Source organism: Lepidochelys kempii, chromosome 3 (assembly GCF_965140285.1).
Source record: "Lepidochelys kempii isolate rLepKem1 chromosome 3, rLepKem1.hap1, whole genome shotgun sequence".
In the NCBI taxonomy this organism is placed as follows: domain Eukaryota; kingdom Metazoa; phylum Chordata; order Testudines; family Cheloniidae; genus Lepidochelys; species Lepidochelys kempii.
In genome coordinates this window covers 141,909,184-141,925,743 of record NC_136382.1, presented here as the reverse complement: position 1 = coordinate 141,925,743, position 16,560 = coordinate 141,909,184, and the positions used below count along the sequence as shown (strand labels likewise).

Sequence of the window (16,560 nt, the reverse complement as noted above, 5' to 3'; positions counted from 1 at the left end):
GCAGCCTGTGCTGCTGCAGCTACACTGGTAGCTGCAAATGATGTCTGAAATTAGTGGCAAATCCCCAACGTGGAGAAGGCCTTGAGCTGCACATTAGTCATAGCCATGACTTCCATGACAGAAACTCAACTTTTTGTAAAAAAATAAGCATTTTTGCCATGGTGACCAGCCTGTTCCAGAGCAAGACTCCACCACGAATTTTTACGAATTTGGCTCCATATGCCTAGAGTAGCAGAATATGAGGGGTTTTATGGTTTTAAACTCTTAGTAAAGTATTATTACATAGTTTAAAACCATTTGTATTATAGATTCACTGTTCCATTCACAAGGAGTGATACTGAATACAGGTTATGTTGAGCAAGTACAACTTTATGAAACCCTGTGAACTGTTCTATGTGCCTGCATTGCTTGCAGCCTAACGCACCACATATACTGTTGACACTCATGTCCTTCAATAGCAGCCCCTGCAGGGAAGGTGGGCTTTCTGACTCCAGTTCTGGTGATCAGGAGACATATAGGATATTTATGTGACTTCTCTTATTATTTCCCATGACAAGCAGCTCAATATAAATTAAAATATCATGTGCCAGGGCTTTTCCTTTTTTTAAATAAAATTAAGACTTTCCCCTTTTTGTTGTGACAAACAACCAGCTGTAATGAGAAGGCCCTGGAGAAAAGGCAGGAACATTAAAATGTTAGTTTAAAAAAGCAGATTGAAGGAATGCAAAATGAGTTAAAGAAAACTGGTTGACATTCAGTAATGCTGGCAAGGCAAGTGTAGAAAAGCAATGTGGGGGGGATGTATTTGTTTAACATATTTTTAAGTGATTTTAGGGCTCATGAAAGGTCTTGATTGATGGCCTGGAAACTGAAATGCTGCTTATCTACTACACCTGAAATTCAAGCTTCCTCATGCTGTCTCCATCACATCATTGTTTCAACACTAACCTGGAGGTGAGGGGGTAATTAAGGTCCTGATCCTGCAAGCAGCAACTTTGCACAAGGGATGGGCCCTGTGGGGGCAGATTGCAGGATTGGGGCCTTAGGCCCCATGGAGACTGATTTTTCCCTCAGTTTACACCAGTTCATTGTGTATCTCACATGACTTCAATGGAATTACCCCTGATTTACATCAGTGTAAGTAAAAGGAGGATCAGGCCCCATTGTCTATTAAATTCTCTCTGTTGAGACTCCCAACATGAGTGTTATTTGTGTTGGTATTTTCATGTGAAGTGGATAGTTGTTCACTAGGAAATGGACTTAAACCTCCAACTCATTTCATATAGGCCACTGTACAGCTATTAAATGCTAATGATTTAGGATCACTGCCACTCTAATCCTGAGTTAAACCTGGCACCTAAATGTGCAAGGAAAAGGGGAATTATGTATAATTATGATATAGTTGGACTAACTATAAGGGTAACAAACCACTGAAACTAATTAGAAATGTAAGGATATAAAGAAATTTTAAAAATGCAAAGAAACTAAGAAGGAGGAATATTGGGAAAGTTATAAACACAAAAAAAGAAGTACAAGGAGACACTAAAAGAGCAAAAACAAATGAGTGAGAAACTGCCAAAAACATGTAATCGCAACAAGTGTTCTTCAAATAAACAATGGACCAGATTCATTAACACTGATTTCTGATTTACTGGAAGTTGCTAAGGTATGGAATTAGGTACAAACTCTCCTTTTGTCATTTAACAAATTGGAGAGTGATCTGTAGAGCTAATCACTATAGCTCTGCTCCTCAAAGATATTTAGGCACTTAACTCCTATGGAATTAAAAAGCATTGGATATTGTGAAGGGTCCATCCTTGCCCCAGAGCTACATAAAAGTAATAAAAGATTAAGGAGAAGTGTTTATTTTCCTGAATATCAAAGAACTGCTCTCTGAGTGCTTGTGCACTCATTGCATTTGACGCCGACCAGCGTGTCACCATTTACATTATATTTCTTTTTCAGAAGCTTTTTGTGTCTCATTTATATTTGGAGTTTAGCTGTCTCCTTGATTATGTGTCTCTCTATATTAGGGCTTCATAGTGTTTCCCATCCCCAGAATATCTGATCACCTTCCACATTAAACACATTGGCAATAGCAAGATCTGTAGTAGACTTCATGACATCTCTGCCTTTTCTTCCTTTTGTGGTAAAGTTTTCTTTTCTTTAACTATTAACTTCCTTGCTTTTATGTAAGTGCTTGGGTTTGTTGTGATAGGTATGTGCACTGTTGTCACTTAGCAACCTTAGTCATTTTAAAATTTTATTTCTGTATCCTATACTTGATAACAGGATAGATAAGTCACTGCTCTCATGGGAGTAACATGCTCCTTGAGTCTTGCTTTTTATTTAATAGCTGGTCATCACTTACCTTCCTGGTTGGGAAAGATTCCAGGAAGCAAAATGCAGTTGTTCTGCCATATGCAGGGACAGACAGCTGGAGTTTTATGTTTTGTGGAGGAGGACTCACAAAATCAGGAATTTCATTTAGGCCCTGACCCTCAGCACAAGCATAGGGATCTGAGGCAGTAAATAAGGTCGCTTTAAAGAGTAAATAATGAGAGCTGATGGTTCTGGAGAAAACCTTTTGGCCTGATGTTATTTGAAAGGGTAATTTCCTAAAAATGTGGGCCTGTGAATGGGCATGGGCAATTGTTAATTAATAGATTTTGAAACACCAGTACTACTTTTCAGGGAAATCCATCAGAAAAATTTTTGCCCATTTTTCTGAGATGCTGTGAGGTTGGTTTGTTTGGCTTGTACTGTTTCTTTAAAGAAGCATGACCTGATGGGATATCTGACTCAGGTTTAAAAAAACTGCTACAGCAGGATACCTTCCCTCTGTTAAGACTGCACTCCTAGAAGTATCCTTAGACTATGGAGTTGGAACAGCAAGGTTAAGTGAAAGTTCATTTGTTCTGATATTTGCTGCTGTGTGTGTACAGATATTTGTGCTGTATTTATTCCCTTTTATAGTAATATCCTGTAGGAAGGACAAACTTCACTATGTAAAGTGCAGTTGCCTAAAATCTGGAAATTTCTGATTATTATTTTTTTGAGAATGTTATTCATTCATACTACCACAGATGACTTCTTGATGTAAAGATGATGGTATCAAATAGATTCTTGTAGTGTTATTGATACCATCTATGCTTTTATCACCATTAGACGTGTGTGTGATATGTCAGGTCTCTCTGTCTTCCAACACCTGTTGTGGAAGGTAACTAGGATTAATGGATCAGATTCTGAGATGCAGTTATCAAAAAGTGCACTAAGATGACTCAAGAAAGTACAGCAGGGTATAAGGTGATTTTGCTCCTCCCTAATTCTGGGCTGCTTAGGGTTGTGATGTCCCCAGAGAGCTGGTCTAACTTATTGCAGCCTTGCATGGTTGCCTATGAGTTGCACAGCCCAGAATAATCAGAATACTTTTGTGCTCAAGCTACTTTCCTTCTCATTCTGAACATTTCCCCCCTACACGAGGGACTGTGCAGGAGAGTAGTTTGTAAAGCTGCCTACATCAGCCCTACACATCTCCAGAGCTTGGGGAAATTACGGAAAAAAAAACTTGGCTAGAAAAAAATCAGTTTCCTTCTGTTGAAATATATGAAGCTGTGGGAATTCTATTGCTTGGGTTACTGAGCACATGTAGAGTAGGAAAACAGCCAGTTTTAAAACCCATTGGCTAAAATGTAATGCACACATTTTTTAAACACCTCTTACTTTCTCAGTCTAGACAATCCCAAGCTGAGGTTTGGGCAATGTTATTAGTTGGTGGTAGTAGTGCTAACAGCATGCTAAGTGCTTTGGAGCTTTGTTGTTGTTTTTTTTTTTAAAGAGACCCAAAAAAAAGCACTCCATAATACGCTTCAGGGAACAATTCTATTCCTGTATTAGGGAGGGAGCTAAATTAGATGACCTAATAGATCTTACATTACATCTTTAACTTCTGTGAACTCCAGCCACACTAGCTAAGCATAGCAGCCAGATGTTTCTTCTAAAGTCTTGAACAGTGACATACAACATAGCTGACACTTGACTCTGAAGCCTAATTATGACTCTTTAACCCTTCACAATGTCCAATGCTTTTTAATTTCATAGGGTCAGCTCAAAGGTATTTAGGCACCCTTTCTAGTGGATGAAACAATTTCTACTTCTCCACTCCTTCATACTGTCTGTGATCTCAGGAAGGCGGTTCTGTATTTTTGAAGCTGACCCATTGTGTATTCTTCTGCCTCCACCTTATCTCACCAGACTGCCATTCCGTTTAAGGGTTTTACCAATAGATCCTACAGCTAGGAAGCATCAAGGTTATTCCACATAATTCTTTCGAGTCTGGCTCCCTGCCCCAGTTAGCATGTAGAAATATCACTACAGAAAGACCTAAAGAAACTTAGTGTCTGTTTCCACTGAGTTATGTGGCATCACATGAAGTCTTATGTGATAGTACTTAGGATAATATGAAGTTGTCAGCTAAAGCTACTGTACCATGGCTTTGAGTAAAGTCACAAGAAACCCATTATGGTTAAATAATTGGAAAGGACATACATTTTTCCAAGGCCAGCCTTGTAAGCTGTTTGAGTCCTTGAACCTTGCAGAATGCTCTGAATCCAGAAACAGTCTCTGTCAGTCTTCTGCCTATTTCCAGAGCATGAAGAATTGTTGAGCCAAACAGATTATTTCACAATGGAAACATTCCTGTCTCTATAGTGGCAGACGACCAGCTGATGCTGGTGATGTCCTGATGGCCCTCTGACAGGATGCCATGAGTGATGGTGACTCTGACTTGTATAAAGAGGACATGGTTCTCCCAACATGAAGCATTAATAACTTCTGCAGCCATTCCACACACAAATATATCAAAAATGAGCTGGGTGGAATAGCTGAAAAATCAGATCCAGAGCTTCATTTTAGTCCACTGTGACAAAAGCCAAGTGACATGGGGCCCTGAGAAGGGATTGGTGCATCTTGAGCCCTACTGGAAACTGTTGAAGTACAAAAAGGGAAGTGATGGCAATGGGAAGACTGGTGCCAAATTAAAGCCAGGGGATTGATTTTCACGATTACCAAGCCCCCCTTAGCTCCACTTGAAATCAATGGGAGTTGTTATTACTCGGCACCAGTGAAAATCTGGCTCCAGGTCCTCTGAACAAATATAAGGCCCTAATACTGCATGGGGCTTCTGCATTTTCCTGGCTTCTAACCAGACTCTTCTATTCTGCAGCCCAACTGCTGGTTCCAGCTAGTCAATACCCTGCACCTGCCACTGTCAGGAGCATTCCTGAAGGAACGTTCCTTTTTTAAGCAATAAAGTTCTTTCCTGTACAGCTTCACTGCAGCTCTTTTGGCCACCTGGAGGCAGAGAGCTACATAATGCTGGCTGATGCTGCTTGCACAGGAAACACTAAAGACACAGTGTAGAGGCTGGCAGAAGCATGGACAACTGAGGGCTTTGAAGGGAGACACTTAATTCCTGAAAAGCTACAGAAGTTGGAAGAGCAGAGCCCTCCTGCATAAAGGAGAAACTTGGGTCCCTCTGATGGGTGGATTTGGATCTCGTTCTCCTGACCATACCAGGCCTAGATTACTTGAAGAAAAACTGGCAAACTTTTCTTGGTCATAATTTGATCGGTCTCATGTCAGAGGCTCTGAGTTACGGGGAAAATGTGGCCTGTACTTAAATACAGGGAAAGTAGGTTACACCCATAACAGAAACCACACAATTATACTAAGGGGGGAGGAAGGAGATTCCTGCTATTCTAAAAGCAAGCGGGATGTTTTGGGGACAATATTTTTCCTTTTAAAGGGAAAGTTGTTATCAATATTTGGAGGCAGTTGAAATTAGACAATTTAGGACAAGGGGGAGGGCGGGAAGGGTACAAAGATAGAATAGGAAACTAGGGTAATAGGTGTGGGGAACTATACTTTTAAAATGCTCTGACAAGAGCCAGTTGGAACCAGTTATGATGTTCTGCAGAGGCTCACGTTATAACAATGCTGATCAGTTAGAACTCAGACACTGAAAGAAGTGGACCGGTGTCAGAGTCCATAGCTCTGTGATCACTGAATGCCTCAGTAGGAAGGAGGGTAAAGGTGAGAATAGCGGGTGGGAGTGGGGTAGATGGGAGAGAGCAGAACTAAGAAATGGTAGCCATCCAAATAGATAAGTGCCCCTGTTGTCTGACTGTATGGAAGATGTAAGAAGGGGATTGAATTGCTACTGGACACCTATGACCCCTGCCATGTGCCTGGCAGAGTGACATACATAAACGTGGATCTGTCTAATCCAGGCTGTGTGTGGGACAGGGTGCTGAGCAGACAGCATAGCTTCCATTCACTTAGGGTCCAGTCTAAAACTTGTTAGTCTATTGAATGATTGATTGGGGTCTCTAAGCAAGAACTGCTTAACAAACAGTACATGAGGGTGTGAGAGCTACTGGATATGTCCTGCTACTCCTTCCATATCCATGTTTCTTGCTGGGTGGGGGGAAAAGAGACCTTCCAGGAACATGGAGGACAGATAGCAATGGAAACTAAGGCCCACGGTCAATGGGAGAGAGGAATTTGAAGAGACCAAGGGAGTTTAGTGTAAAGGAGATGAGGAAAAGTGAAAATTGACAAATGAAATAATGACTAAAGGAATAAATGTGTACATAGCAATATCAAATGGGAGTAGGCAGCAGTTAAACTGTAGGAGGGAGTGAAATAAGTTTTAAAAAGACTCGAAAAGTACCTTTTGGAGGGGTGTCTGGGAAGGAAAAAATAAACTAACCTTAAAAATGAATACAGAATAAGTAGAGGGGATAATAGACACAGAAAGAAATTGGAGTATGATGGTTGTCACCTTTCAGTTTAAATACACAGCAGTGTCTTATATCATGCAACAGAAGGGTATGGGACATAAGGTCTAGAATACAGAGATTTGTGAGTAGCACTGATGCTGCGTTTTTATATCAGTTATGTTATCTGAGTAACTTTGTAAGTTTTATGGTTGCAAAACAGTTTCTACTAGAACTCCCTATTTTCAGAGGTTCATAATCTTCCAAAGGTGAATGGTTTGGATAAGGAAAACCTCTGTGTTTGGCAGCCAGAAACTGGAGATGGTGAAAACTTGAGTAAAGTCCTTTCAGCTGCCTGAGCTGCAGAAGAGAAGGATGAGGAAAGCATATTCCCCATTAATTACACTTTTTGTTTTTAAAATAGGGCTATAGTGCCCCCTCCTTCCACCCCAAAAAAGGGCTAAAGTTCTAAAACATTTACAGGACTCAGGACTAGTGAGTCTCTTGGTTTGGAAAAACATTGTCTTGATTTAACAAAATGACTGTATGGCAATAATGTATCTCGCATCAGTATGGTTCTACTCTTAAAAGTACAAAAAAAGCTACATGGGGCTCTGTCTGTCTCAATTATTTCATATCAATTTTTTCAGTTTCTACAGGAAAAAACTTTTCTAACTGCCAATGACACAATCACCTGGGATTTGAAAATGAAACTGGGTTCTCTCCTCAGACATAATCACCAGTAATGAAGGTGCTGTAGACCAAAACCTGCCCTCAGCTACACCTGTGAAAATCTATTGAACATCGTTTTGCACAGGTGTAACTGAAGGCATAATTGACCCTGCATTTATTACTGGCCCAAACTTAGGGCTTGTCTACACTACAACAGCACAGCTACAGTTGCTGTAGTGACATAGTGTGGATACAGTGTTGGAAGGGTTTTCCTCCCCACTATAGTTAATCCAGCACTCCAAGAGGCAGTAGCTAGTGGTGTCTATACGGGGATTTAGGTCAGAATTTTTCACAACCCTAAGTAATGTAGCCATATTGATCTAAGTTTTAGGTGTAGACCAGGGCTAAGTAAAAGTGGCTCAATGATCAGAGGTGCTGAGCAACCCACCTCCCAATGGGTGCTGCATGTGTTAAGCATCTGTGTAAAACTAGACTTTGTGTGTCTAAATATTACTTTAGGATCCTAACTTTAGACACGTAATTTTAAAAATTGTGGGGTAAGTAAATCTTTTGATGGGCATGAAAGCTCTTAGCTGTTTTGATTCTCCAGGGTTACACGAGTGTAGAGCAGTAAGAAAGTGTGACTAAAGTTGGCAGACATGATTGAATACATAAAGGGAGCAGATATCTTGAGAAATGCAGATGCTTTTTTACAATTGTCTTCAGTGTACGACTATACCCTAAGTCAAAATGAGGGTACCTTTTAAATATAGAAGTATGTGCTGATGGGTGGATTAAGGCAGGATCTAGAGCCTAGGCTAGAAGGAGCCCATCAATATGTAAAGCTTGGATCTGAGGCTACGGAGTAAAAGTCCTGGTGGAAGCTATGATTTGTGTGTTTAAATGGGCAGCCAGATTAGGACATGAATATGGCTTTAGTTTACAGGGCCCCGCTCAATAGAGTCACGTGATATCAGAACTTAATTCGTTTTATAGAAGTTTCTACGATTCTTGGTTGCAAAGAGAACCCGGGAAATGACCTGTAAACTGATGCAGTGTTGTCTGCAAACTTCAGGAAGGCATTTGAAACAATAGCTCTGGCTATGTCTACATGACATCCTTTACAGTGGCACACCTGCACTGATGCAGCTGCGCCGCTGCAGTGCTTCTGGTGAAGACGCTCTAAGCTGACGGGAGAGAGCTCTGTCATCGGTTTAATAACTCCCGCTTCCATGAGAGGCGGTAGCTATGTTGGCAGGAGAAGACATAGCTCCTGCTTTCCTGCCAACATAGCGCTATCTACAGCAGCATTTAGATCCGTATAATTTATGTCACTCAGGGATGTGGATTATTCACATCCCCTGAGTGACTTAAATTCTATTAAAGGAATTTGTAGTGTAGACATAGCCTCTGTAAGGTCTGAACTGCCCATTCACTTTAATAGGTTAATGCTGAACCCCCACCACCACCTTGCCCAGAACAGTAGTGTCACACCAATACTACCTCAGCAGAGTACCTGGGTTTGTCTAGATGAAAAGATTAAGGTTAGATTATCTCTGTTGGCTAACCCTGACCAAACAATTACCTTTCCCCTCGTATAGATGCAGGCTAACGCCTTTTATCTCTCTTTAGCTGGTCCAGGTTAATACAAGGCACCCATTTTAGGATTGACTTAGAGCTACTAAATTGATGTAAAATATATTAACCTTCATCAACACTAGGGTAAAACGTTGTGGTAGCCCTGATCTTTTTCTCATCTTTATAGACTGTGTGTGTGAAGGAGCCGGCCCTTGCTGTTGCCACCTCAACGTGTCTGTGGGGGGATGATGTCAAGGCCTTTTGACTGAGTCAACTGGGTTGGTGGGTACAGAGTCCTCTCCCACCAGGATGGACTTAATTTATCTGAAGACAGAGCAGTAATCTGAGGGCTTTTATAAAAACAAAAATTGTACTGCTTTAATTATACCACTTCCGTTTTAACTATACAACACCCTTAGAGTGGATGCACTGACACTGGTATAAAAGCTTATATAGCTTATTCTAGTTCAGGAAAGAAAATCTGCTATACCAGTATAAGGCACTTTTATGCTAGTATAACTGTGTCCATATTAGGGGTTATACTATCATAACTGTATCAATAAACAGTAACTGACTGAGGGCCTGTCTACGCTACCCGTCTGATCGGCAGGCAGAGATCGATCCAGCAGGGGTCAAGATGCGATAAATCGACCGCTGAGCGCACTCCCGTCGACTCTGGTACTCCACCAGAATGAGGAGCGCAAACGGAGTTGACGAGAGAGCGTCAGCTGTCAACTTACCAAAGTGAAGACACCGCGGTAAGTAGATCTAAGTATGTCGACTTTAGCTATGCTATTCACGTAGCTGAAGTTGCATATCTTAGATTGACCCCACACGGTAGTGTAGACAAGCCCTGAGTTGTACCAGTATAACATTTCTCGTGTAGACAAGGCCTAAACTATAAACTAAGCACCTTCATATTGGTATAACTGCCCACACTAAAAAGGGTTACCTGGTATAACTATGCTGGTATGATTAAGGGGGTACTACTTTTGTGTGTAGACAAGGTCTTAGATCCAGGAGCTTGGCTCCTAGCATGCTTGTGTGAGCTCTGCATACTGAATAGGTGTAGCCTGTGGAGTCCGCACTTGGATTCTGATCCTGTGAGCCAATATGTGCAGGCAGACCCTTTAGGGAATCTAACTAAATAACCTCTCCCCCCACTCAGCTGGGGGGGAGAAGTAGATACGCCGGAGGGTAGGGATAGAGTCCAGAGTGACCTAGACAAATTGGATGATTGGGCCAAAAGAAATCTGATGAGGTTCAACAAGGACAAGTGCAGAGTCCTGCACTTAGGATGGAAGAATCCTATACACTGCTACAGGCTGGGGACAGACTGGCTAAGCGGCAGTTCTGTAGAAAAAGACCTGGGAATTACAGTGGATGAGAAGCTGGATATGAGTCAACAGTGTGCCCTTGTTGCCAAGAAGGCTAATGGCATATTGGACTGTATTAGTAGGAGTGTTGCCAGTGGATCGAGGGAAGTGATTATTCCCTTCTCTTTGGCAGTGGTGAGGCCACATCTGGAGTATTGCGTCCAGCTTCCCCCCCCCCCACTACAGAAAGAATGTGGACAAATTGGAGAGAGTCCAGCAGAGGGCAATGAAAATTATTAGGGGGCTGGGGCACATGACTTATGAGGAGAGGCTGAGGGAACTGGGCTTGTTTAGTCTGCAGAAGAGTGAGGGGGAATTTGATAGCAGCCTTCAACTACCTGAAGGGAGATTCCAAAGAGGATGGAGCTCGGCTGTTCTCAGTGGTGGCTAATGACAGAACAAGGAGCAATGGTCTCAAGTCGCAGTGTGGGAGGTCTAGGTTGAAACATCACCTTCCTAGTAAAATAGTGAAGCACTGGAATGCATTACCTAGGGAGGTGGTGGAATCACCATTCTAAAGGTTTTTAAGGCCCGGATTGACAAAGCCCTGGCTCGGATGATTTAGTTGGCGGGTTGAGCAGGGGGTTGGACTAGATGACCTGCTGAGTCTCTTCCAACCCTAATCATCTACGATTCTATGACATCCCTGCAGGCACAGAGGTTCATGGACATGGATCAGCTCACAAGATTGGAGCCTTCAGTTCGACAGACTAACTCTATATTTTCTTCTTTATTCTAATGGATGATGTAGATAGGGACAACACAGCTTCCTGGGGCAGGGAGACAATACTCCAACTCACCCTTCTGGAAGGGGAGACTACAGCCTCCCTTCCCCGCTAGGCAACAGGTCAGGTTTAAATGGACACTGCAGGATTGTAGGCTGCAGTTTACTAGCTAGTCAGCCACGCTTCCACTGTGCCTGTCTATAATCCTTATCAATTAGTGCTGATAGCTACTATTTATATAGCACTTCGGGGCCAGGGCGCTTGGTGCTTTAAGGATGATGATACTTCCCTACCTTTGTATATTTCAGATGGGGGCCAAGGCACAGAGCAGGGAAGGGACTTGCCCAAGGTCATACCCAGCCAGTGGTACAGGCACAAGTAACATCAGTAGCTCTTTGCTAAGAGCACTAGTCGGGTTCCTGCTGCCCCGTGAAGGGTTCATACCTGCCCCTTTGTGGCGCTGGAAAAGCTGGGGGTTGGCAAGGTTGAATGCGCTGGGGCGGGTATTTACGGTAGTGGGGTTGGAGAGGCGCTCGGCGGCACTTACGGTAAATGGGGAGGGAGGGGGTATATTGCGTGCGCGGGCGGGGCAGGCAGAGCTGCGTGCTCGGCCCCGCGAGGCGCGTCTCTCCCTCGCGAGCTCGGTGAAAGGATTTGGCGCCAGGCGGGTCCGCTCTGCAGCTGCCGCAGCCGCACGAACCAGCCGCGCCACCCACCCACCCGCGTCCCACCGGGGCCTCGACCCAGCGCCGCCGCCCGACCGAGCCCAGCGCCGCCAGGCACCGCGCCGCCGCCATGAGCTGCTCGCCCGTCAACGTGAAGAAGCTGAAGGTGTCGGAGCTGAAGGAGGAGCTGAAAAAGCGGCGTCTCTCCGACAAGGGCCTCAAGGCCGATCTCATGGAGCGGCTCCAGGCCGCGCTAGACCAAGAGGAGGCTGGCGGGGGAGGCCCCGCCAGCAGCGCCGCCGAGCCCGGCAACGGCAGCATGGAGGGGGAGGCGGCCGAGATCGGCCAGGAGGGAGGCCCCGACCAGGCCGCGGCCTCCACCGCCGAGGACGACGACGAGGAGGGGATGGAGGCGGCCGATGGCGACGCCATGGAGCTGGGCGAGGAGAACGGCGAGCGGGCGGGGGCCGGGGGCGGCCCGATGGAGGAGGAGGCGGCCGGCTCGGAGGAGGAGGAAGAGGAGGATGAGAACGGAGACGACCAGGGCTTCCAGGAGGGGGAGGACGAGCTCGCCGACGAGGAGGAGGCCGCGGCCGGCGACGCCAACGGGCACGGGGAGCAGCAGCCCCCGCAGCAGCAGCCGCAGCCGCCGCCGCTCCTGCAGCCCCAGCAGCGGGTGCCCGCCAAGGAGGCGCCCGGTAAAAGCGGCGCCTCGGGACCCCCGGCAACGGCTCCTGCCGGCCCGGCGGCCCCCGCCAAGTACCAGCCGCAGCAGCAGCAGGACAAGAAGAAAGCGGAAGGCGGCGGCGGAGGCGGCCGCCCCGGGCCCCAGGCAGTCGGGGGTGAGTGCGTGGCCGGGCCGCAGCGGCCTCCCCGGGGCTGAGGGGCCGGGCGCGCGGGGGACGGGGGGGGGCGGTTTCCGGGGTGAGGGATTCGTAGTTTAGCACGAGATCCGGGCCCTTCCCCGCCGGCGATGGGGGGGTGGGGGGGGCGGGATTCGCGCGCGGCCCCCCCCTCCCCCCAAATCCCCGCCGCATGTCTCCCTGCGGCGGCTGCGCCGGGCCCCGTGCTGGGGGCGGGGGTCTCGGGCAGGTGGGGTGGTTGCGCGGGACCGTTGCGCCAGTCTGCGAGCGCGGCGGGGGGTCGAGGGGGAAGGGGTTGCCGCGCCGTGGGGGAGGGGCGGTTCCGGAGGGGCCGCTGGGGCGCGCTGTATTGTGCAAACGAACGCTTCGCGGCGTGACGTTGCTTCCGGCCTGGCTGCTCTTCGGGATCGCGCTTTTGGAACGCTGGGTACAATGGAGGCGGAATCCCCTTCCCTGCGGCCAGGCCCCATGCGGAGCGGCCCCCGCCGCCAAGCTGCGCCGGGCCAGGCGGAAAGGGAGGCGCTGCAGTTCCGTAGTGCCCTTGTGCGCAGCTCCAGTGTGCCCTACGGGGTGGGGGAGGGGAAGGAGGCTGTAAATGATCTATTGAATGCAGTGAGTTACTGGTCTCTTAGCTGCTTAACTTTCCTGGGCCCTGAACCCAGCAGGTGTCTTCTCTGTGCAGGGACAGTATAAATGAGCTCATATTATTTTTGCCACTTTTTTTTTTTTTTTTTTTACAGATCTGACAATTCATGAAGTAATTTTCAATAATTTTCGGACCACATCATTGTCAGAAGCTTAGTGCTGCAGCTAGGACAACTCTGCTTTTTTTTTTTTTAATTTTTTTTTAAAATAATGTTAAGAGATCTCTATGCAGGACGCTGGTATTATTTTCTGGCAGCTAGGTTGTGTGCTCTTAAACTTTAATTTGAAACCTAACATTTAGGGAAATACTAACTTGTACAAATTAAAATGCATTTCTCAACAGGACCTACCTTAAACATATTTTTCATTTAAATTACTTTCTGTAGGAGATACTAAAACAGAACAACAAAAAGCTAGTGATAAAAAGAGAGGTGTGAAGAGACCACGTGAAGACCATGGCCGGGGATATTTTGAATACATTGAGGAAAACAAGTATAGCAGGTAGAGAAACTTCAAACCACTAAATAATATTAGAGGTCTATCAATGAAAAGCACTAAAAGTTAGGTATTAATTACGCTTTGTAAAAACCACTGTTAAGGAAAATACCGAAATTTATTACGTTGGTTTTTAGGGCCAAATCTCCTCAACCACCCGTTGAAGAGGAAGATGAACAGTTTGATGACACAATGGTCTGTCTTGATACTTGTAAGTATTTCTGCTTTTTTGACTCTAGTGACAAATTCCCTGCCCTCCTCTTCACACACACCTCCTTATTTTTTAAAACTAGCTTGCCGAACTGTAGTAGGAACATGCAGGTTGACTCTCATCAGTGAAAGTGACCTGTGAAGGACTTCAGAATTGGCTTGTGCCATTTTTCTGCTTTTTATGATATATGAAGAGAGACAGAAAGGCTTTACTTGGTTTTATTCTGTATGGTGCTTTTTTAAAACTTTTTTTTTTTTTAAAAAAAATATCATCCCTGGTTTTGCTGGTGAACTAGGGAATGGGGGGAGGGGTTTCAGGATGTATATTGCAAAGGGGTACGTCAGATCTGTAACTAAGACCTTTCCAAAATGTTCACCAATTACTGACAGGTGTTAACAAATGAGATTCAAAATTTGGGAGAAGGTATAAATGAAGTGGAAAGAAACTCAATGGGCTGGTTTATTTTGAGAACTTGATTATGAAATGGTACGTACAGGCTCTGTTATACTGTACAGCCATTCTAACTTAGGAGGGAAGAGGCAGCTTACCTTAATTAAAAAAAGTGATGAGAGTACATATTGTGATGAAGTAACCCTGCTTTTTAGTTCGCTTAGGCCCTATTCTGCAACGATCAGTCTTTGCGTAGATATTAAGTTAGAACAAACCATTACTTAATTTCTGATTGGTTGTCAGTCATCAGTGCAAAGTAGAAATGTGTTGGTATGCATGGAGAATTCTTACCTACTTGTGTACAAACCTTGTACAGCTGTAAAGTCTTACCTATCAGTCATTTGTAATGTCAGCTGTACATTAGACTCAGAATTGGTTGAGCACTAGTATGTCCAGTTCCAACCATGTATGTGATTGACTTATGCAGAGTAGTAAATTTGTAAAGGGGAGAGAATTACCAACTTGTGAGCCCTTGGTGCTGCCCCTAAGGGTAAAGTGTGTGGGGGGAGGGGCGGGGGGGTTAGTTTTTCCAGATATGATATGTCACTAGCATTTAATGGTCTCTGTGTAAAGCAGTACCATATTTTCTACAGTGCCTTGAGCCAATGGATAGTTACCGTGTCAATTTAAAAAGAAACTTTATCCAGTCTGTTAGACAGCTGCAAATTATATCCTTCACTTTCATTAAAGGGAGAACAGTTTAGATCACACTTGTCTAAAAGTAGCATACATAGTAGTAGTTTACAAGTAATGCTAAGGCCACGTCTACACTACCCGCCAGATCTGCGGGTAGTGATCGCTCTATCAGGGATCGATTTATCGCATCTACACTAGACGCGATAAATCGATCCCCGATTGCTCTGTCGACTCCGGAACTCCACCAGGGCGAAAGGTGGAAGCGGAGTCGACGGGGGAGCGGCGGCCATCGATCCCGTGCCGTGAGGATGCAAAGTAAGTGATTCTAAGTCGATCTAAGATACGTCTACTTCAGCTACGCTATTCTCATAGCTGAAGTTGCATATCTTATATCGATCTCCTCTCCCCCCCCCCCGTGTAGACCAGGCCTATGATTACTATAGCTGAAAGTATAGAAGTGTTTCATATTTCAGCTTGTTTGCTCTGTGTATTTTGACATCATTTTATCAGGTTTCTGCTCTTTGTGGAGAAACTTTTTAAAACTGGGAAAATGGATTCACGGTCACCTCAACAGACAATATGGGTTAGGTGTAGTTTATGAAACTTATAATTTTATTTATTTTTTTGGAAAGTGCTAGCAGTTAATTCAGTTTGGTAGTGTTTCTTGATAGACAGGATTTCATTCTTAATTGAAAACTGCTAGTCGTAAGCAGCTGTTTTTTAATGATAGAGCTTTCAGAGTGCCTAAATAATAGCTGTGGCTTTTTTGTACCACTAGTAGTGGCTTAGTTTTCTTGAACACAAGTAGTTATGCCACTGAAGTCCAGTCATTTTACACAGATGTCAACTTAATATGACCAGTGAAGTGAGGAAACACTACATGTGCATTGGTGGCCTGTATTTCCTAGAGTCCACCAGTTTTTAGATTGCATTATATTTCTACTTGTGTCAGCCTCTGGGCAACATTGATCCAGATTATATATTCCTGACACTTCCATACAAAGGGGTGTTAACTTTTCTTTTAAATTGTAAATGTTTTTATAAAACAGGTAAGCAGAACTATGCAAGCTTATCTCTAATCAGTTTCACTTTCTGGTTTGTATGCAATAATGTGTGGAGGGTATCGGAAGTGTTCTGAGAACCGTGGATGAAAGTATTATTAGTAGTACAAAATAAATTTCAGTTGCAAACATTGTAGTAGTAGACAGGGTCATTCCATACAAACCAAGAATTCTGATAATACTAAGCACCTTAAATCTTAGACCTAAAGTATATGTGTACTGTTGAGACTTCTTAGTTTTAAGATTATCACAAGATGCAGCATGTAAAATAGTTCAGTTCCTTTGTGTGTGCATAGACTGGTTACTGTTAACTTTTAAATCTTATGTGCTGTTCTAATTAGAAGTGGGGAAGGCAAGTCTTATACATGGGCAGGATAATATATTCGCTAAATTTCAGCGTGGCT

At 44.5% G+C, this 16,560-nt stretch overlaps 1 protein-coding gene across 3 annotated transcripts in view; it reads left to right on the top strand.

Annotated features, from left to right (window-relative positions):
* Positions 1 to 11,726: 11,726 nt before the first annotated feature.
* HNRNPU (heterogeneous nuclear ribonucleoprotein U) overlaps positions 11,727 to 16,560 on the top strand; it is a 296,139-nt gene continuing 291,305 nt past the window's right edge. For 2 of the 3 annotated variants that reach the window (XM_073338284.2, XM_073338285.2), the window contains exons 1-3: positions 11,727 to 12,637; positions 13,690 to 13,804; positions 13,936 to 14,009. In XM_073338284.2, coding sequence (XP_073194385.1) covers positions 11,926 to 12,637; positions 13,690 to 13,804; positions 13,936 to 14,009 — 901 coding nt within the window. In that variant the 5' untranslated portion in view covers positions 11,727 to 11,925. The remainder of the gene's footprint in view (positions 12,638 to 13,689; positions 13,805 to 13,935; positions 14,010 to 16,560) is intronic. The other variant, XM_073338283.2, reaches the window with a different exon arrangement.